Here is a 17601-nt window from a genome sequence, read left to right as displayed (position 1 = left end):
GTCTGACCCTTAAACTGTAGTGACCCATTATAAATCTTTGTGGATCACTAGTGGGGGTCGTGACTCCCAGATTGGGAACTACTGCTCTTAGCGGTAGACCAGACACAGAACACTGGGCAAGATCAGACCAATCAGAAGAAGGGAGGCTATCAAAATGGGAGGGTTTAGAAAGACCGCTTCCTTAAACCAACTATTTAAACAACAGACAAAGTGAGAAAACCACAGATGCTGCAGTGCATATTATGATTATGGTTTTAAGCCTTGGATGGATGTAAAGCTGTACTGCAATTTTGAAACTATATTAGTATAATATGGTCACTTCAGTACAACAGAAGTAAGCCATCGTGTGTGTGTTTGTGTTTACCTGGCTGTGAGGGCAGCGGGCAGCAGAGCAGCTGGTCTGTGTGTGACTGGTCTTCAGCTCCTGTTTGAGCCGCTGGTTCTCACTCTCCAGCACCTCCAGCTGTTTCTCCAGATCTGTCGCCCCCTGGACACACAGAGAATGAATCAGTTTTCTGAATGAGGCCTTACAATAGAGCCAAAAAAATTGTAAAGCTCAAAAAAGATAACACATTCTGATCAGCTAATAAGAGCACATGTTCATCAAAGTAATGATAGGCATACAAAAATATATATGTGCACAGCAGAAACATCTACATGAAAGATTTTAAAAGGGTTATAAACCGCATTTATGTATTTATTCGTTAATTTATTTGTTCGCTTAATCGTGTGTTTGTTCATACATTTGTTCGTTCTTTCATTTGTTCATTTATTCATTCATTGGTTAGTTGGTTCATTCATTCATTCATTCATTCGTTCATTCATTCGTTTGTTCATTCTTTTATTCATTCGTTCATCCATTTGTTTGTTTGTCCGTTCGTTCGTTCATTCATTCAATCACTGATTCATTTGTTAGTTAATTTGTTCGTTCATTCATTCCTTTTATTAATTTGTTCGTTCATTTATTGATTTGTTCGTACATTTATTCGTTGGTCCGTTCATTCGTTCGTTCAATCATTCATTAATTGATTTGTTCATTCTTTGATTAGTTGGTTCATTCATTTATTCATTCATTCATTCATTCATTCATTTATTCGTTTATTTATTTGTTTGTTCATTCTTTTATTCATTCGTTCATCTATTTGTTTGTTTGTCCGTTCGTTCGTTCATTCATTCAATCACTGATTCATTTGTTAGTTAATTTGTTCGTTCATTCATTCCTTTTATTAATTTGTTCGTTCATTTATTGATTTGTTCGTACATTTATTCGTTGGTCCGTTCATTCGTTCGTTCAATCATTCATTAATTGATTTGTTCATTCATTCATTAGTTTGTTTGTTGGTTTGTTCATTCGCTCGTTTGTTAATTTGTTCATTCATTTGTTGGTCTATTCGTTCGTTCATTTATACATTCATTCGTTAATTTATCCGTTCACTCATTCATTCGTTCATTAATTTGTTCATTCATTGGTCTATTTGTTGGTCCATTTATTAGTGCATTCGTTGGTCCATTCAGTCATTCATTTGTTTGCTTTTTCATTTGTTCGTTCGTTCGTTCGTTCGTTCGTTCGTTCATTCATTCATTCATTCATTCATTCATTCATTCCCTGAGGTTTATACCCGTTTTACACAAAAACATCATTAGAAGCAATGGGCTCTTCTATAACAATTTAACAAAGCACGGTTTACATTTAAGGCACATTCAAGAATCTGCGGTAAACACCTACTGTTATGATTATATATTAAAGTTTTCTAAATGAATATATTGTAAGATATAATTGATATAAGAGCCAAGCTGAACTTTCAGCATCATCACTCTAGTCTTACTAATTTATTAGAATATAATGCTTTCCTTATAAACGCCCTTATTATTACATTTCCATCATTTAACATTTTTATCCAAATGAGAATGAGGCTTTATGAATTTTCAGCTTACTTATAGGGACACATTTCACAGTTTAAAGCAATCACCCTCAAGTGGTCCCACACCTTTTTTTTTTTTGCTGTTGAACACAGACATATTTGAAACAATGTCGGGAACAGATTTACTTTCATAGTATTTGGTTTCCATAGACTTTTCATTGACTTTCATAGTAGAAAAAAATAAATACTATGGATGTCAGTGTCTACCAGGGTACAACATTTTTCAAAATATCTTCTTTTATGTTCAACATTAGGAAGAAACTCAAACCGGTTTGTGACAAGTGACGGGTGAGTAAATGATGACAGAATTTTCAGTTTTGGTTGTACACCCACACCCATCTCAAACTTGAGATCAGTCCTGGTTATAAATCTTAATGCGTAAGAAAAACATTCCTCTGCTATCATCAAAAGTAGGCCGATAGGTTAACAACAGTCTCCCTCCCATCATAAAAACTGAATTAGATGAGTGTAAATGAGCATGAACACATGAGAAATCAATGGAAATGTGTAGTATGACAATAATATTTCTCCAGTTTCATCCACTCACCAGCTCAGAGCGCAGTCTTTCCACCTCCTGTGTCTGATCCACTAGTTTCTCCTCCAGCTCTTTGACCTGCAACACCACAAACATACAACATTATTGAGTCAGATTCCTTCACAAAAATGAGTCAGCAAGTTTCACACATCCACCCTCACGAGGCATCGATCTGCTGGAATCAGACCAGACAGAAACAATAAATATTGATGCATTAAAGGTCACTACACGCGTCGGCTGAGGAATGTAAATGATCTTTGGCTGGAAAGCGGAGCTGCTGTCTGCATGTGGGTCACGTACCTGTGTGCGCAGTCCTGTAATGACCGCGAGCTGCTCCCCCTCTACTTTCTGCAGTCGCTCCGGTGAGTGAACTTTACTCACTTGTAGAGCGCTGGGAAAATCCACAGGCCGCTGAGTTAAAGCAGTAGAGCTCCTTACACCTATACATACAAACACACAGACAGACTTAATGCCATGAAAACAGCCTTTGTTTTTAGTCCATAAGATAAGACATCATAAGACATCATAAGACAAGTTATTTAAGATAACACCATTAGTTCATTTAGGCTGCATTTACACTGCCGATCTTGATGGTCAATTCCGATTTTTGTGATGACCTGCTTACACCATCTTTTAAAAGTGACTCGTATCTGATCGCCTGCATTAACAAAGCACACGGCATGTGCAATTTCCTGCGCAATGACCAGGAAAAAAAAAAAAAAAAAAAAAAAAAAAAGAGCGGGCGCTGACTAACAGCTGATAGTTAAAGAGTGCTCTTTCTCTATTCCTGTATGTAATCTGTTCGCAGCTTTTGACAAGCTGTTTTACCATAGTTTACAACAGGCAGAAAGGTTCTCATTTGTCCATCTTCTTTTGATATATTGGCTTTTTTAAACCTTTAAGCATCTTAATGTAATGTCCATAACGGGATTTATGCACGATGATGTACGCACTAGTTTTATATTAGTTTATATTGGTTATGTGGTGGACATTGCGCTCTCTCGCTCTCGTTAACATGCTTAAATACCTGTGCTATATGACAATATGAAAGCTGTTTAAGTCCTTGTGTATGAGATTTAAGGTTTGGGACTCTGCTGAAGTCTGTTCCGAAAAGAAGATGACGGACTTGACGTCATTCGCTATGGTTTTTAATGACGCGCGACTCGCATTAAGAGGTAAAAATCCGACCTTACACTGCAGACACGAGAACACAGATCGGATTCATATAGGATACATTTCCACTTATGAACAAGGCCCAAATCTGATTTGAGGAAATCGGAATCCATGTGATTTGTTCCGGCTTACACATACACGGACCCTATCCGACATAAAATTTTAAATAAAGTTGCAATAATAATAAGTGATAAATATAAATAATAAATATAATTATTACATAAACATTATGTGGATACAATTAAAATAAAAATAAAGCACATTTATTAAATATTAAAAATACAATGCAATACTTTATTGGTTCATTTATATTACAACAAAAATTAAAGTTATAATGAAAAATATAATTTGAACTATAAAGTGATACACACACAAAAATATAAAATTTTTCGGATATTAAGCATACAAACATTTTTACAACTATTACAACTACTAATTAAAAAACAAAAAAATTATGACAACAATAACAGTTGTTATGATAATTAACAACAATTACAAGACAAAATGCTGAATGATTCAATAAACAATAGCAATAAATAATACCAATTATTGTTTATTTATTAATAAGCAAGCATTTAATAATGCTAAAATAATAATAATAATAATAATAGTAATTATTATTATTATTATTATTATTATTAACCACAACAGCAACATGCCGAATCAAAATATAATTAAATAACTAGTATCAATAATAATTATTTTTTAATTTATTTATCAGTCTGTAATTAGTCTTTATCATAATAATAATAATATTATTAACAACAACAAAAACAACAATCAGAATGATTAAATTAATAATAACTAGTGCTATTATTAACAATAATAAATCAATAAATGATGTATGTGTTTATTAATCAGGCATTATTAAATATATAATATCAATAATAATAATAATAATAATAATTACTATGATTATTATTATTTTTATTATTATTACTATTATTATTATTATTATTATTATTATTAATAATAAAATAATAATAACAACCACAACAGCAAAATGCTAAATTATTAAATAAAAAACTATTATTAATAATAATATTTTCTTGAATTATTAAATAAATAACTATTATTAATAATAATAATTTATTTATCAGTCATTATTTATTCATCATTATATTAACATGATCAACAACAACAAAAATCTGAATGATTAAATTAATTATATTTAGTGCTATTTTTATAATTAATAATAAATAATAACATGCGTTTAATAATCATTAAGTGATTGATTGATTAATAAATGAATGAATGAATTAATTAATTAATGCACGAATGAATGCATGAATGAATGAATGAATGAATTTATTAATAAATATTATTAACAAAACAGTCTGAATAGTGCTGCACTCTCTGACCTGTAGGAGACGCAGCTTGGTTGAGCTGGCCGGCCTGCAGTCTGAGCTGCTCTTGAGGTTCTTGGTAAAGTGGTGAATACTCTTGGTTCTGATGGTTGTCTCGGTTGAGCTGGTGATCTTGAGTCTGCAGTCGCTGAAGCAGGAGTCTTTTAGCTGTGTCTTCGCTGCGCAAACGTGCCTGAAACTCACAAACTCTCTCCTGCAATGTCTGCAAACACACAATAAGACCTGTCTAAGTTCAACCACAAACACCATACACAACCTGAACTACACAGGAAAAACTAAAGCAGATAAGCAGGAACAGTCTTTAAACTAAAATAGGGAGGGTTTTAAGTAAAACAAACTGGTTACTGAGAAAATTCCAATGATGAGTCATTATTTACTGTATACTCAACCTACTGTGTTAATATACCAAACCCACATGAATGCCTTGATTTCTGTGGAAATATTTAAAATTATTACAAAATAATATACTGAAATACATTTACATTTAGTCATTTATCAGGCACTTTTGTCCAAAGCAACTTACATAATAATGATGATGATAAAAAAAAAACACCAATAATAATAATAAAAAAAAAATTAAACCAAAAGAACAACAACAATACTACTACATGAACACTACTATCACTAATAATAATAATAAATACTGAATGATTAAATAATAAAAATGATAATGATAATAACAAAATTATCATTAATATAACAATAATAACAATAATAATAATAATAATAATAATAATAGTATCATTAATAAAATAATAAAAATACTGAATGGTTAAATATAATAATAATAATAATAACAACAAACAGTAATAATGATAATAATAATAATAGTAATAATAATAATAATAATAACTAACAGTAATAATAATAATAATAACAACAACAATAATAATAGTGTATTATCATTAACAATACATTTAATTAATAGTGTACGATAAATATAATACATAGTGCATATAATAGTGCAAGCAGTACAATAAACAGTGTATATTATTAGTTTATATAAAACTTTTTGCTGGTTTAGTCACTGTATGAATGAGTAAAAGAAGACTTACAGTAAAGCAATTTTCATGTACTTCACAAAAAAGCAGAGTAAGCGACTATTCCTACTGGCAAAAGCTACCTTGCAAAAAATGTTCAGAAATTCTGACAGACCACAAAGAACCTCTAGCAGTGACATTTGATCAAGCAGCAAGAGCTGTGAATGTCAGAGACTTTACAGTGTAATGAGGATGTCAGAATGAGGTAAAGCAGCTCGCAGCTAAGCACACAAAAAGAATCAGAGGGAATTACATAGGCAGATGTCCAGGAACAGGACAAAGTAACCCTCTGTACAGGTGAAGTGATGAGAAGGCAGCGAAGAGAGACAGAAATGAGGTGGAGGGGAAAAGGAAGCAGAAAAGCATGAAATGAAAAAGGTCAGCGGTGAAACACTGATGCTTGATTTTTGTTTGTTTATTTATTGCCACATCAGGAAGGTATGGCTATTTCATGGCAAGATCAACACAGATTAAAAATATTACATAATAATAACTTCATATTTCAATAAGAGACGATACAAAAAAAGGAAATATAATCAAATGAGCATAAACATAAATAAATACATAAATATTAATAAATATTGATAAAATAAATAAATACAAATACAAACAAATATAAATAAATAACAATAAATAAATAAAAAACCCAAATTAAAAATAATTAAATAAATATAAAAAACTAATGAAAATAAATGAAAAACACAATTATAAATATTAATGAAAATAAGTACAAGTAAATACAAACAAATATAAATAATATCAATAAGTAACAAAACAAATGTAAATTAAAAATAAATAAAAATAAATAAAACCAATGAAAATAAATAAAAATAAACACAAATATAAATATTAATGAAAATAAATAAGTATATAAATACAAACAAATACAAATTAAAATAAATAAATATATAAATAAATAAAATAAATATATAAACATAAATAAATAAAAATTTAAATAAATACAAGCTAATACAAACAAATATAAATAAATAAATATCAATAAGTAAATAAACAAATCTAAATTCAAAATAAATAAAAAACTAATAAAAATAAATAATACAAATTTATATTAATGAAAATAAAAAAATAAATAAATACAAACAAACCTAAATTAAAATAAATAAATTAATTAAATACATAAATAAAAACAATGATAATAATATTAATAAAAATAAATAAATGCAAAAAAACAAATATAATAAATAAAAAATAAAAACAAACAAATATAAAAATAGTATTAGATATTAAAAGTAAAAAAGGATAAAGATGATTTTAAATATGATTTTTCAGATCAAATTTGCATAAATTAAAATAAAAAAAACATCCATTAAAGTGCTCCGACACTTTAAATGGTACAAAAATGGTGTCTAGACGTCTTTACCATTTCACATTATAATAAAATACACTAAAATACAGAGGCTTGACAGTGACACTGATACATGAGAGAACACGCAAAAATAAAAATAAAAAATCCTTCCATACATCAATCTCTGTAAATAAAAAACAAGCACATACCAGCTATTTGAGAAGATGCTATGAACAGATGCCGTTATTTTCATCTTGCATTTTAGCCAAACCAACACAAACCAGGAGCTTTGACTACTAAAAAAGCATCATACCTATACAGGTAACACTGCCTGGTCAACACGGATAGATCTAGAGAAGCTCATAACAAAGCTATCCCATGTCTAAACTATTGTTTGTATTGAGAAGAGCCGTCAGTGAATTGAAAAGCGGCAGGCTGAACAAATTATACATGTGATCGCTCCGGCCAATCGGATGCCTCCTGGCATATTGAAAAGACTGGAAACCCCAGCACTCTCTGTCTCTAGATTGTCCTTTTCAGAGATGTTTCTCCACCCTTGGAGATCAAAGAGAGGAGGACCACACAGGTAATGTATAATAACTCACACTGGATCATGTTATGTAACTCTAGATGAGCTATTTTTACCATATCTATAGACCAGGGGTAGCTACAGTGTGATACATCTTATGGCATAACAAGAATAATGCAGCATTGAAAAAAAGCCATACTGTAGTCTGAACAATCTTTTATTTAAAAAAATAATCATATTCTCTTGGTTACATCTTGGTCACTTGAGTGCCTAAAATTAACCAACAAGCAGCAAAATGAGTAAGAAATCTCACATCTTTAAAATGTTTTTTGTGAAGAGGAAAAGGCCCAGTTTAGGACCTGAGAACTGCCAAGGAATGGATCCGCAACCCATTTGTCAAAAATAAAATAATAAAAAAAATAAATCAGGCGAATCCAGCCAGTTGAAAACAGTCACGTGACAAGAACTGACTTATCAGCTTCATACTTTGTATGGAATCCATATATTTTGGAAGACTCATTATCTCAGACAAACACAAAGCCTCCAAGCACTGCAGCGCTTTTTAAATTTCTCCATAAATAAAACTTGTATCAGAGTTGCAATGCTTTGTCAGCTTGTCAACCTCTGAGAAAACTTGCAAATAAGGAGAGAGGCACTAATGCACTCTATAATAATCATACAGCAAGATCATGGCAACAATCAACAAACAAACATCAGCAACATTTCCTTCAAAATATGCAAAGGTTTTCAATGTTAGTAAGTCGCCCAATGAACCAACAACAAACGGTCAAACAAATCTTTCAATAAAAAAAATAAATAAATAAAATAAAAGGAAATAAAAAAATTAAAGAAAATAAAGAAATAAAGAAAATAATAAATAAAATAAATCAAATATATAAAGATGATAAATAAATAAAAAAATGAAAGTAAGAAAATAAACAAAGAAGATAAAAAATAAAGAAATAAAATAAAGAAATAAAGAAAGAAAATAAAGAAATATATAAACAGAGAAAATAATAAAGAAAGAAAGAAAAATCCATTAAAAAAGATGTAGAGAAAGAAAAAAGGATATAAAAATTTAATTTTATTTATATTGTTTATTATGTAAATATAACAACAACAACAATAATAATAATAGTAATAATAATAGTAATAGTAATAATAATAATAATAATAATAATAATAATAATAATAATAACTATATGAATATAAATGTTTTTGGATCCGAAATAGACTACGAATCAGGAACAGTACATCAGTAGATAGCAGCCAATCTGAAGTCACCGAAATGTGATTTACCTGCAGATGTTTCCCAGAGGGAAATCTCAAAGTGAAAAACACAGAACCTGCAAGCAGCTCAACAGAAACTCTACAGCTGATAACATTATTTAAACACAGAGCACAAAGGCAGCACTGCCTGTTGGCTGGGACTTATTAACTCTGCAAAACCAATTAGGCAAAGATCACACAGATAGAAAACAGACAACTCACATACAAACCAGCTCCTGAATACAGACATCTGGCTAAATCAGACTCAATCACAACTGTTTTAAAACTGTATTTATATGTAGCAATATCATACAATACTACAAATATTGTAATAATGCATTTAAAAAATCTTTTTAAACAATTTAAACATTTACAGAAATAAGAGTCTAAAAGCTCTATAGAAATAAAGATGAATTGAATTTAAATGTGTTTCCAAAGTTCTGCAATTGATGATTGTTTATTTTGAAAACAAAAAACAAAAACAACGTTAATAAGCATATATTTGTTTGTTTATTTGCTGTAAATTGTAGTTAGAACAATTGTAATTTGTAAAATTATATTACAGAATATCGGAATTGCAAAAATTGGTATTGGCAGGTCATACTTTCAAAAAAACGGCATTTGGAATTGTCCAAAATTATAATAATAACAACAATAAAGCATTTTTGATTTACAGCCAAGTTCATCCAGCATTTTCAGTTTTGCCTTAGAATTGTCATTTCGGCGCATTTCTAATAATAATAATAATAATAATAATAATATTATAATATTGTGATATAATATATTGTGATTATTACAAAAGTCAACATTTGACTATCAAATGTATGCACCCTTTCTGCATCAAAAATTAAACAAACATATAAATAGTCTTACTCAACCTAAATTTGAATATTAGTGTAGGGAGAATTTGCTTTTAGAATTAAATCCCACACCTACTGTAGTTATAGGCAGTAATCAATATTTCTGAAAAATAAACAATATTAACTGCCCAGAATAATGCTGGAACAATCATGCTGAAGCTGGTCTTATCAAACTGCAGTGACTGGGTCATACCTGTATAAGAAAATGCTGCTGTTCAGAGGTGCCCGTTTCTGAGAGGTCAGAGGTCAAACAGTGGCGCTGAAGCACAGAGTTGGGCAACGAGAGGAAGGAGTTCTCCTCTTCACCATCACTCATCAGGATATCCAGAGAACTTGCTGAACAACAACACAAAAAAGCGACTTATATGAAAAGTGTTAATATTAAATGATGATATTCATAAATTGTATAATTAGGTAGCATAAGAAAGGAAACAAACATCACCAAAAAATTAGCCCAGAATAAGTTGATCAAATAAAAGTAAAATAAATAAATAAATAACAGTAAAAATGAATATTAATAAAGTGTATAATTAGGTATCATAAAAAATGAAACCAAATTCACCAAAAAAGTCCAGAATAAGTATCAAAGTAAAAAAATAAATAAACAAAAGTACAAAATAAATAAAGTAAAAAATTAAAAGTACAAATAAATAAAATACATAAAAGTAAAAAATAAATAAATACAAGTAAAAAAATAAAAAATAAAAGTAAAACATTAAATAAAAAGACAAAGTAAAATAAAAGTATATAAAAAAATTAATAAATAAAAATAAATACAATAAATAAAAGTAATAAGTAAAAAATAAAAATAAATAAAAGTAAAAAATAAGATAAATAAAATAAACAAATAAAAATAAAAACTAAATACAAGTAAAAATAAATAAATACAAGTAAAAAATAAAAACAAAAAAGTAAATAAATAAGTAATAAAAGTAAAAAATAAATAAATAAATAAAAAGTAAAAAAATTAATAAAGAAATCAAAGTAAAAAAATTAAAATAAAAATATAAATAAAAGTAAAAAATAAATTAAAATAAAAAATAAAATGAATACAAAAAATTTAAGTAATAAAAAGTAAAAATAAATAAAAGTAAAAAATAAAAATAAATAAAACAAAAAAAATAAATACAAGTAAAAATTAAATCAAAGTAAGAAAATAAACAAACAAATAAATAAATAAATATAATAGTACAATGTTAAGTTGTCATGAGAAAGGTAAAAGCAGATTGTGATGTATTTGTTTGTTTGTCAAGTTGCCATAATGCCATCTTTGCATTTAAAATGTCATAACTTTGTGAATGAAAATTAATGACAATGTAATAAGCATGCATAAAATATCATTTACTTTATGACGCGTCTCATAAATCTCATAAACACACCAAGTAAAGTTATACTATAAATTTTCATTTTTGGGTGACTCCAAAAAAAAAAAAAAACTTTCCCTATTAATGAAATCCAGCAAGCATCCTTTTTAAGACTTGTTGAAGCATTGTAGCTGATGTTAATTAACACCACAAAAACAACTGACGATTTCTCTGTGTAATGAGGGCAAGCAACTAAGTCTTCAGCCTTTTTAGCAAAAAAAAATGCAGCAATTATCAATCAGGTTAAGGTCCTGCAGGCGTCATAGTATCCCACAACATGATAAGATAACAACCTGCTGCAAGTGAAGCATTAACATGATTATATCAATCTAGCCCTGAACATTATCAAAAAACAACAACTATCATTGTATTTACCTCGTTCACACTTACTATGATGAGTTAAATGTTGACACAGCAGTGGAAGAGTGTCAGACTGAAGGCAAACCTGTCACCACATCACTGTGAAAACCAGTCGTCTCGACATTTCCCTGTTTTTCCTCTTTGTCTGCTTCCCATTTTAGTCCATTTGTGTCTTTGTCTGACTCACAATCGCTGTGCCTGTTGTTATATTGTCCTGTGCAGCACTAACACACATACATTTCTTCTTCCAACAAACACAATACTCCTAGTGTTCAAGCCCTCCTCTGGTTTTTTAAGGAGATTGACTCTTCTGTACAAGGAAAGAGTGCACGTTGATCTCTCTGCAAGAATGCATCACTCGCTCTTCTCAATCTGACGTCTGCTCTGAGTTTTTCCTTTCCGCTGCTCCACACACATTCAAACATTCCTGCTATCCTCTAAAAAATGTTGCCACACCGGTTTTAAAGTAGTCATGAGACCGTGCTTACCATCCAATGAGATGTCTTTGTTCCAGAGCTCCTGCAGGCAGGGGGTGTGGCCAACGTCCCAGGTCTTTCGTGTGCCGTACATGACCGCAGGGCCGAGCAGACCACACCGCTGGACGGGCTGCGCACACACAGAGCAGAAACATACAAGATATATCAACATCGGTGCCCTGAATAAAAAGTCTTATTTCTAGTCCAAATATCTCAATTTTTTTTAAATCAAGCATTTTCTATACAAGCAAAGCATATTGTCTTGTTTTAAAAAACAATGCGTAAAAAATGTTTGTTTTTTCTTAAAATAAGCTAAATAATCTGAAAATGGGGTAAGCAAAATAAACTTGTCAAAACAAATAATAATTGATCCCAAAATCGTCAACGTTTTCATATATATATATATATATATATATATATATATATATATATATATATATATATATATATATATAAAAAAAAATGAATACAAAAAAATTAAAGTAATAAAAAGTAAAAATAAATAAAAGTAAAAAAATAAAAATAAAATAAAAATAAATACAAGTAAAAAGTAAATCAAAGTAAAAAAATGAACAAACAAATAAATAAACAAACATACAAATAAATAAATAAATAAATAAATAAATATAATAGTACAATGAAAAGTTGTCATGACAGGTAAAAGCAGAATGTGATGTATTTGTTTGTTTTTCAAGTTGCCATAATGCCATCTTTGCATTTAAAATGTAATAAAAAATGTGTTTTTCCTTAAAACAAGCTAAATAATCTGAAAATGGGGTAAGCAAAATAAGCTTGTCAAAACAAATAATAATTGATCCCAAAATCGTCAACGTTTTCATATATATATATATATATATATATATATATATATATATATATATATATATATATATAAAAATAAATATATATAAAAAATAAAATGAATACAAAAAAATGAAAGTAATAAAAAGTAAAAATAAAAGTAAAAAAAATAAATAAATAAATACAAGTAAAAAGTAAATCAAAGTAAAAAAAAATAAACAAATAAATAAATAAATAAATAAATAAATAAATTAATAATAGTACAATGTTAAGTTGTCATGACAAAGGTAAAAGCAGAATGTGATGTATTTTTTTGTTTGTCAAGTGCCATCTTTGCATTTAAAATGTCATAAATTTTTTTTGTTTTTCCTTAAAACAAGCTTAATAATCTAAAAATTGGGTAAGCAAAATAAACTTGTCAAAACAAATAATAATTGATCCCAAAATCGTCAACGTTTTCAAACTCTTACATAAACAACTTGCACAAAAGGAACCAAAAAAGTACAAGGTGGCAAAACAATACAATCTTACTTTAGCAACAAAATGAAAAATAAAAACAAAGTATCCAATATTTAGACAAACAAAATAGTCGCTGTTATTCACTGATTCCTATCTGCACTAGGGGGTGTCAGCAAATTTACAAGAGAGCTTTAAAATTATTTTTTAATTACACCACAAAAAAGTGCAGAGTTCTTAAAATTAATAACAACTCTGCTGAGTTCATTATAGATTCTCTAGTTATGATAGATGTATGGAATGGTAGACAGACTGAACAAACGATAGGTCGATAGATAGAACGTACAATAGATAGAGCGAATGTACGAAAGAGAACGAATGAATGAACAATAGAGCAAATGAATGAATGATAGATAAAAAAAAACAATTTATAGAATGAATGAAACAGAATGAACAATAGATAAACAAAAAAATGACCGAAAAAACGATGGAATGAACGATAGATAGAGCGAACGACCAATAGATAGAACGAATAAGCGAACAAGATAGAAAGAATGAACAACATATAGAAGGAACGAGCGAATGACAGACAGATAGATAGATAGATAGATAGATAGATAGATAGATAGATAGATAGATAGATAGATAGAATGAATGAGCAAACAAACAATAGATAAATAGACTGAATGATAGATAGAACGAATAAGCGAACAAGATAGAAGGAACGAGCGAATGACAGACAGACAGATAAGATAGATATAGATAGATAGATAGATAGATAGATAGATAGAACAAGCGAACGATAGATAGAAAAAACAAACGAATGATTGACAGACAGATAGAACAGTAGAATGACAGATATAGACAGACAGACAGACACGGTTTACCACTGTAAACATTTATTCAACTATGGCTCTGTCTTTAATCTATATTAAAATGTATTCAGAGCCATATCTGGACGCCACTTTTGCTCAGACGTTTGCTTGTGACGTTCTCCATCACTTCAGTGGGAGCGTTCAGTTTGATCCTCAACAATTACACAATGAAAAGCATGTACTGTAAGAGGCAGCTACTGTAGGATTTCCATCGTAATCCATGTTTCAGTACGGAGCACTGAAGAATGAATACTTTGTTTTGGTGAGCTTTTTCACAACACGTCTTAAAAACAAACACATGTTTGATCAGAAGCCAGACAGATTGCGGTCTCTCTTCGAATGTATTTTCCCTAAAGAGTGTTTCCAAATAAAAGCAATCTGGTCAAATGTATTCTTAACCGAATCTAAAAGTGCACATTTCAGACCATGTATTTAATGTCATCCACTTGTGATTGTACAGTGACAAAAAAACATATCTTAAAGGGGACCTATTTTGCCATTTTCCATAAGATGTAAAATAAGTCTCCGATGGCCCTAGAGTGAGCGTGTGTGAAGCTTCGGTTAAAAATGCAACACAAATAATGTTTTACAACTCTTTGAAGCTGCCCCTTTTAGGATTTGATCCAAATGTTGCCATTTTGGTCACTGTCGCTTTAAATGCAAATGAGATTGTGCTCTTTTCAAAAGAGGGCGGAGCTACAAATGCCTGTGTGTCAGTATAGTGGCAGATTCAAAAACAAGACTAATGTCCTATGCTAATCAACGAGCGATCATAACTAATGGGCGGGGTTTTCTCCCTCTGATGACACGTACAAAGGGAGAATGTCAATCAAAGTGTTTCTGCAGACTGTTTTTATCAAGTGTGATTATGAAATACAAAATGAATAGATTTTTTTGCATAAGAAGCTATTATTGAGTGAATTAGAAGTTATTCACATAGGCACACGACTGTTTAATCCCCTTTAAATAGTGATTTTTGCATAATAGGTCCCCTTTAATAGTTTGGTAAACCCCCCCTCACCCCCCACCCCACCCTGTCCAAGTCTCTCTTTCAGTCAGATGAGCAAACTTTCAGATGACCAAACCTTCAGGGTCACAAACACACTTGGTGTTATGACAAATGAGATTACAGTGAACAGGCCACAGGGTCAGACCAGGATTACACTCCTTGCAGGTAAACGACACAAGACGCTGAATGAGTGGTAATAACTGGCTATTATCAGCGTCTACAATGGCTCATCTGCCCACAAAAACAAAGCAAGAAACCAAGAGGTTGGCAGTATTTACAATCGCAACATAATCTATTAAACCATCAGATAAGCCACTGCTGCTGATGAATTTGTTAGTATTTGCATAAACACACACGCACATGCTTTCATGCAAATGTGTTAGACTAAAAACAAAAACATGGAGGGATCACATTTCAAGAGAAACGTTTTAAGCAGCATAATAAACTTCAACATTAATTAAAAAAAATTTTTAAGCAGCAAATCTCAATTTTTAAAAAGGATTTCAGAAGGGTCACGTGAGACAAGAATTAGCTTTTCAGCAAAGAAATTAATTAATCACATTTTAAAAGACACAGAAAATTCATTATTATGGATAAATGAAGCTAAAAATAATTATTTTAAATTGCAATCATTTTTTATTATTATTTTAGCTCCAACAGCAATAAAATAAATGATTTTTAAAGCAGCAAAACTGAACTTTTACTATGTAATTTTATAATTTTGTGTTGAAAAGCTTCCTAAAATAACTATAATAAAATAGTCATAGAAAACAAGTATTAAAAAAAAACTATAATATTTAAATTTATTTATCCTCAAAATCTATGAAAAAAATGTTTAGGCAGCCAATCAGAATTTATTAAATTATGTCTAAAGGATCACGCGAGACTGGATGAGTCTAAAACAATTCAACTTTAACAAAAAAAAAAATTTAATAAATGTAATTTTAAAACACAGACAACAATCATCACATTTATATTGTATTTAAATTACAATAACATTTCAGTTATTTTTACATCACAGTATTTAAAATAAACGAAAGTAATAAATAAAAAAAGTAATAAATAAAATAAATGGTAATTTGAAAAAGAAATTAAGTAAATGAAGCTTTGGTGAAGAGAAAATCTACATTTAAAGACATTATTCATACTTTACAGTACAGACACTACAATGCATGTACTGTACTGTAAAGTGTATGCATGTATGTGTGAGGAAGGACATTACTATGAAAATATAAACAATAAAACCACCCTTTCCATTTTGTAATACTATCCTAGCAGTTATCCGTTCTAAATAATAATTTAAGAAAGTGTGTGCTGCACAGAAACCGCACTGGTCATCATACTAAGTCAGGCATCAATTGGCTGACTGACCACAAGCCTGGAGCTAAAAAGAAAGTCAGAGGCTGAAATTGAATGAGCAACACGAGCAATCACTCTTGACCCAACAAATGCTAGTCATGCTGAATAACTAATCCTCCAACAGCACAGAAACCTTCTCCATGCCTTTATGTCTACGATCACAGTATTGCTGTACCGTGAATCTGCTTCTCCGGCAGTCCCGAGGATGTTCGGGACGATCCCGCTCCAGCCAGTTCTTGTTAATGAGGGATCCCATCCAACCCAACATCTTTGTCTTCTTCAACAAACACACTGCTCAAACATTACGGATTGATTTTGATCATATTGTTAGAAAGAAGATGTCCTGTGCCTCCACAGACACAAAGCAGCTGGCGTCAAGTTCGTTTACCCATAATCCTTTAAGCTGTCAACAGATGACCTCTTTCCACCATGAAGGCAGGACAGTCTTTTAGATCCAGTCCAATCCTTGCACCTGATATCTTCACTTTCCCATCAAACTTAGGAAAACATCAGCATTTTTCTTGCACTATTGCTCATAAAGGGGCCAGAAATGCAGAATAAAAGGTGTTTCTTCAAGGCTGCATTTATTTATTTAAAATAATCTACAATAAATATATGATATAGCACCATGGGGCGGCACGATGGTTCAGTGGTTAGCCCTGTCGCCTCACATGCAGCAGGGTGCTCGGGTTTTCCCCACAGTCCAAACACATGCGCTATAGGTGAATTGAGTAAACTACACTGGCACTATGTGTATGAATGAGTATGTATGGGTGTTTCCCAGTACTGGGTTGCAGCTCAAAGGGCATCCGTTGTGTAAAACATATGCTGGAATTGTTGCTGGTTCATTCCGCTGATGAATAAAAGGACTAAAGGCTGATTTATAGGTCTGCATGAAGC

The 17601-nt window shown here is 30.5% G+C and overlaps 1 protein-coding gene and 1 long non-coding RNA gene across 51 annotated transcripts in view; both read right to left on the bottom strand.

Moving 5' to 3' along the window:
• The window catches only part of kifc3 (kinesin family member C3), a 66123-nt gene that overhangs the window by 18257 nt on the left and 30265 nt on the right, over positions 1–17601 (bottom strand). For 24 of the 50 annotated variants that reach the window (XM_087293486.1, XM_087293491.1, XM_087293494.1 and 21 more), the window contains exons 2-7: positions 12214–12331; positions 10195–10337; positions 4992–5199; positions 2758–2897; positions 2470–2535; positions 365–487 (exon numbers count right to left, since the gene is read on the bottom strand). In XM_087293486.1, the coding sequence (XP_087149612.1) occupies positions 365–487; positions 2470–2535; positions 2758–2897; positions 4992–5199; positions 10195–10337; positions 12214–12295 (762 nt within the window). In that variant the 5' untranslated portion in view covers positions 12296–12331. Of the gene's footprint in view, positions 1–364; positions 488–2469; positions 2536–2757; positions 2898–4991; positions 5200–6290; positions 6327–10194; positions 10338–11755; positions 12332–16876; positions 17131–17601 lie in introns of those variants that run through there. The other 26 variants (XM_087293480.1, XM_087293485.1, XM_087293482.1 and 23 more) reach the window with 11 other exon arrangements.
• LOC147839826 (uncharacterized) overlaps positions 1–17601 on the bottom strand; it is a 74241-nt gene that overhangs the window by 38180 nt on the left and 18460 nt on the right. The gene's annotated exons all lie outside the window — the stretch shown is intronic.

This window comes from Danio rerio, chromosome 18, assembly GCF_052040795.2.
Source record: "Danio rerio strain M-AB ecotype USA chromosome 18, GRCz13ab, whole genome shotgun sequence".
In the NCBI taxonomy this organism is placed as follows: Eukaryota; Metazoa; Chordata; class Actinopteri; order Cypriniformes; family Danionidae; genus Danio; species Danio rerio.
The sequence above is the reverse complement of the archived record's forward strand: the minus strand, read 5'-3'. Positions and strand labels throughout refer to the sequence as shown.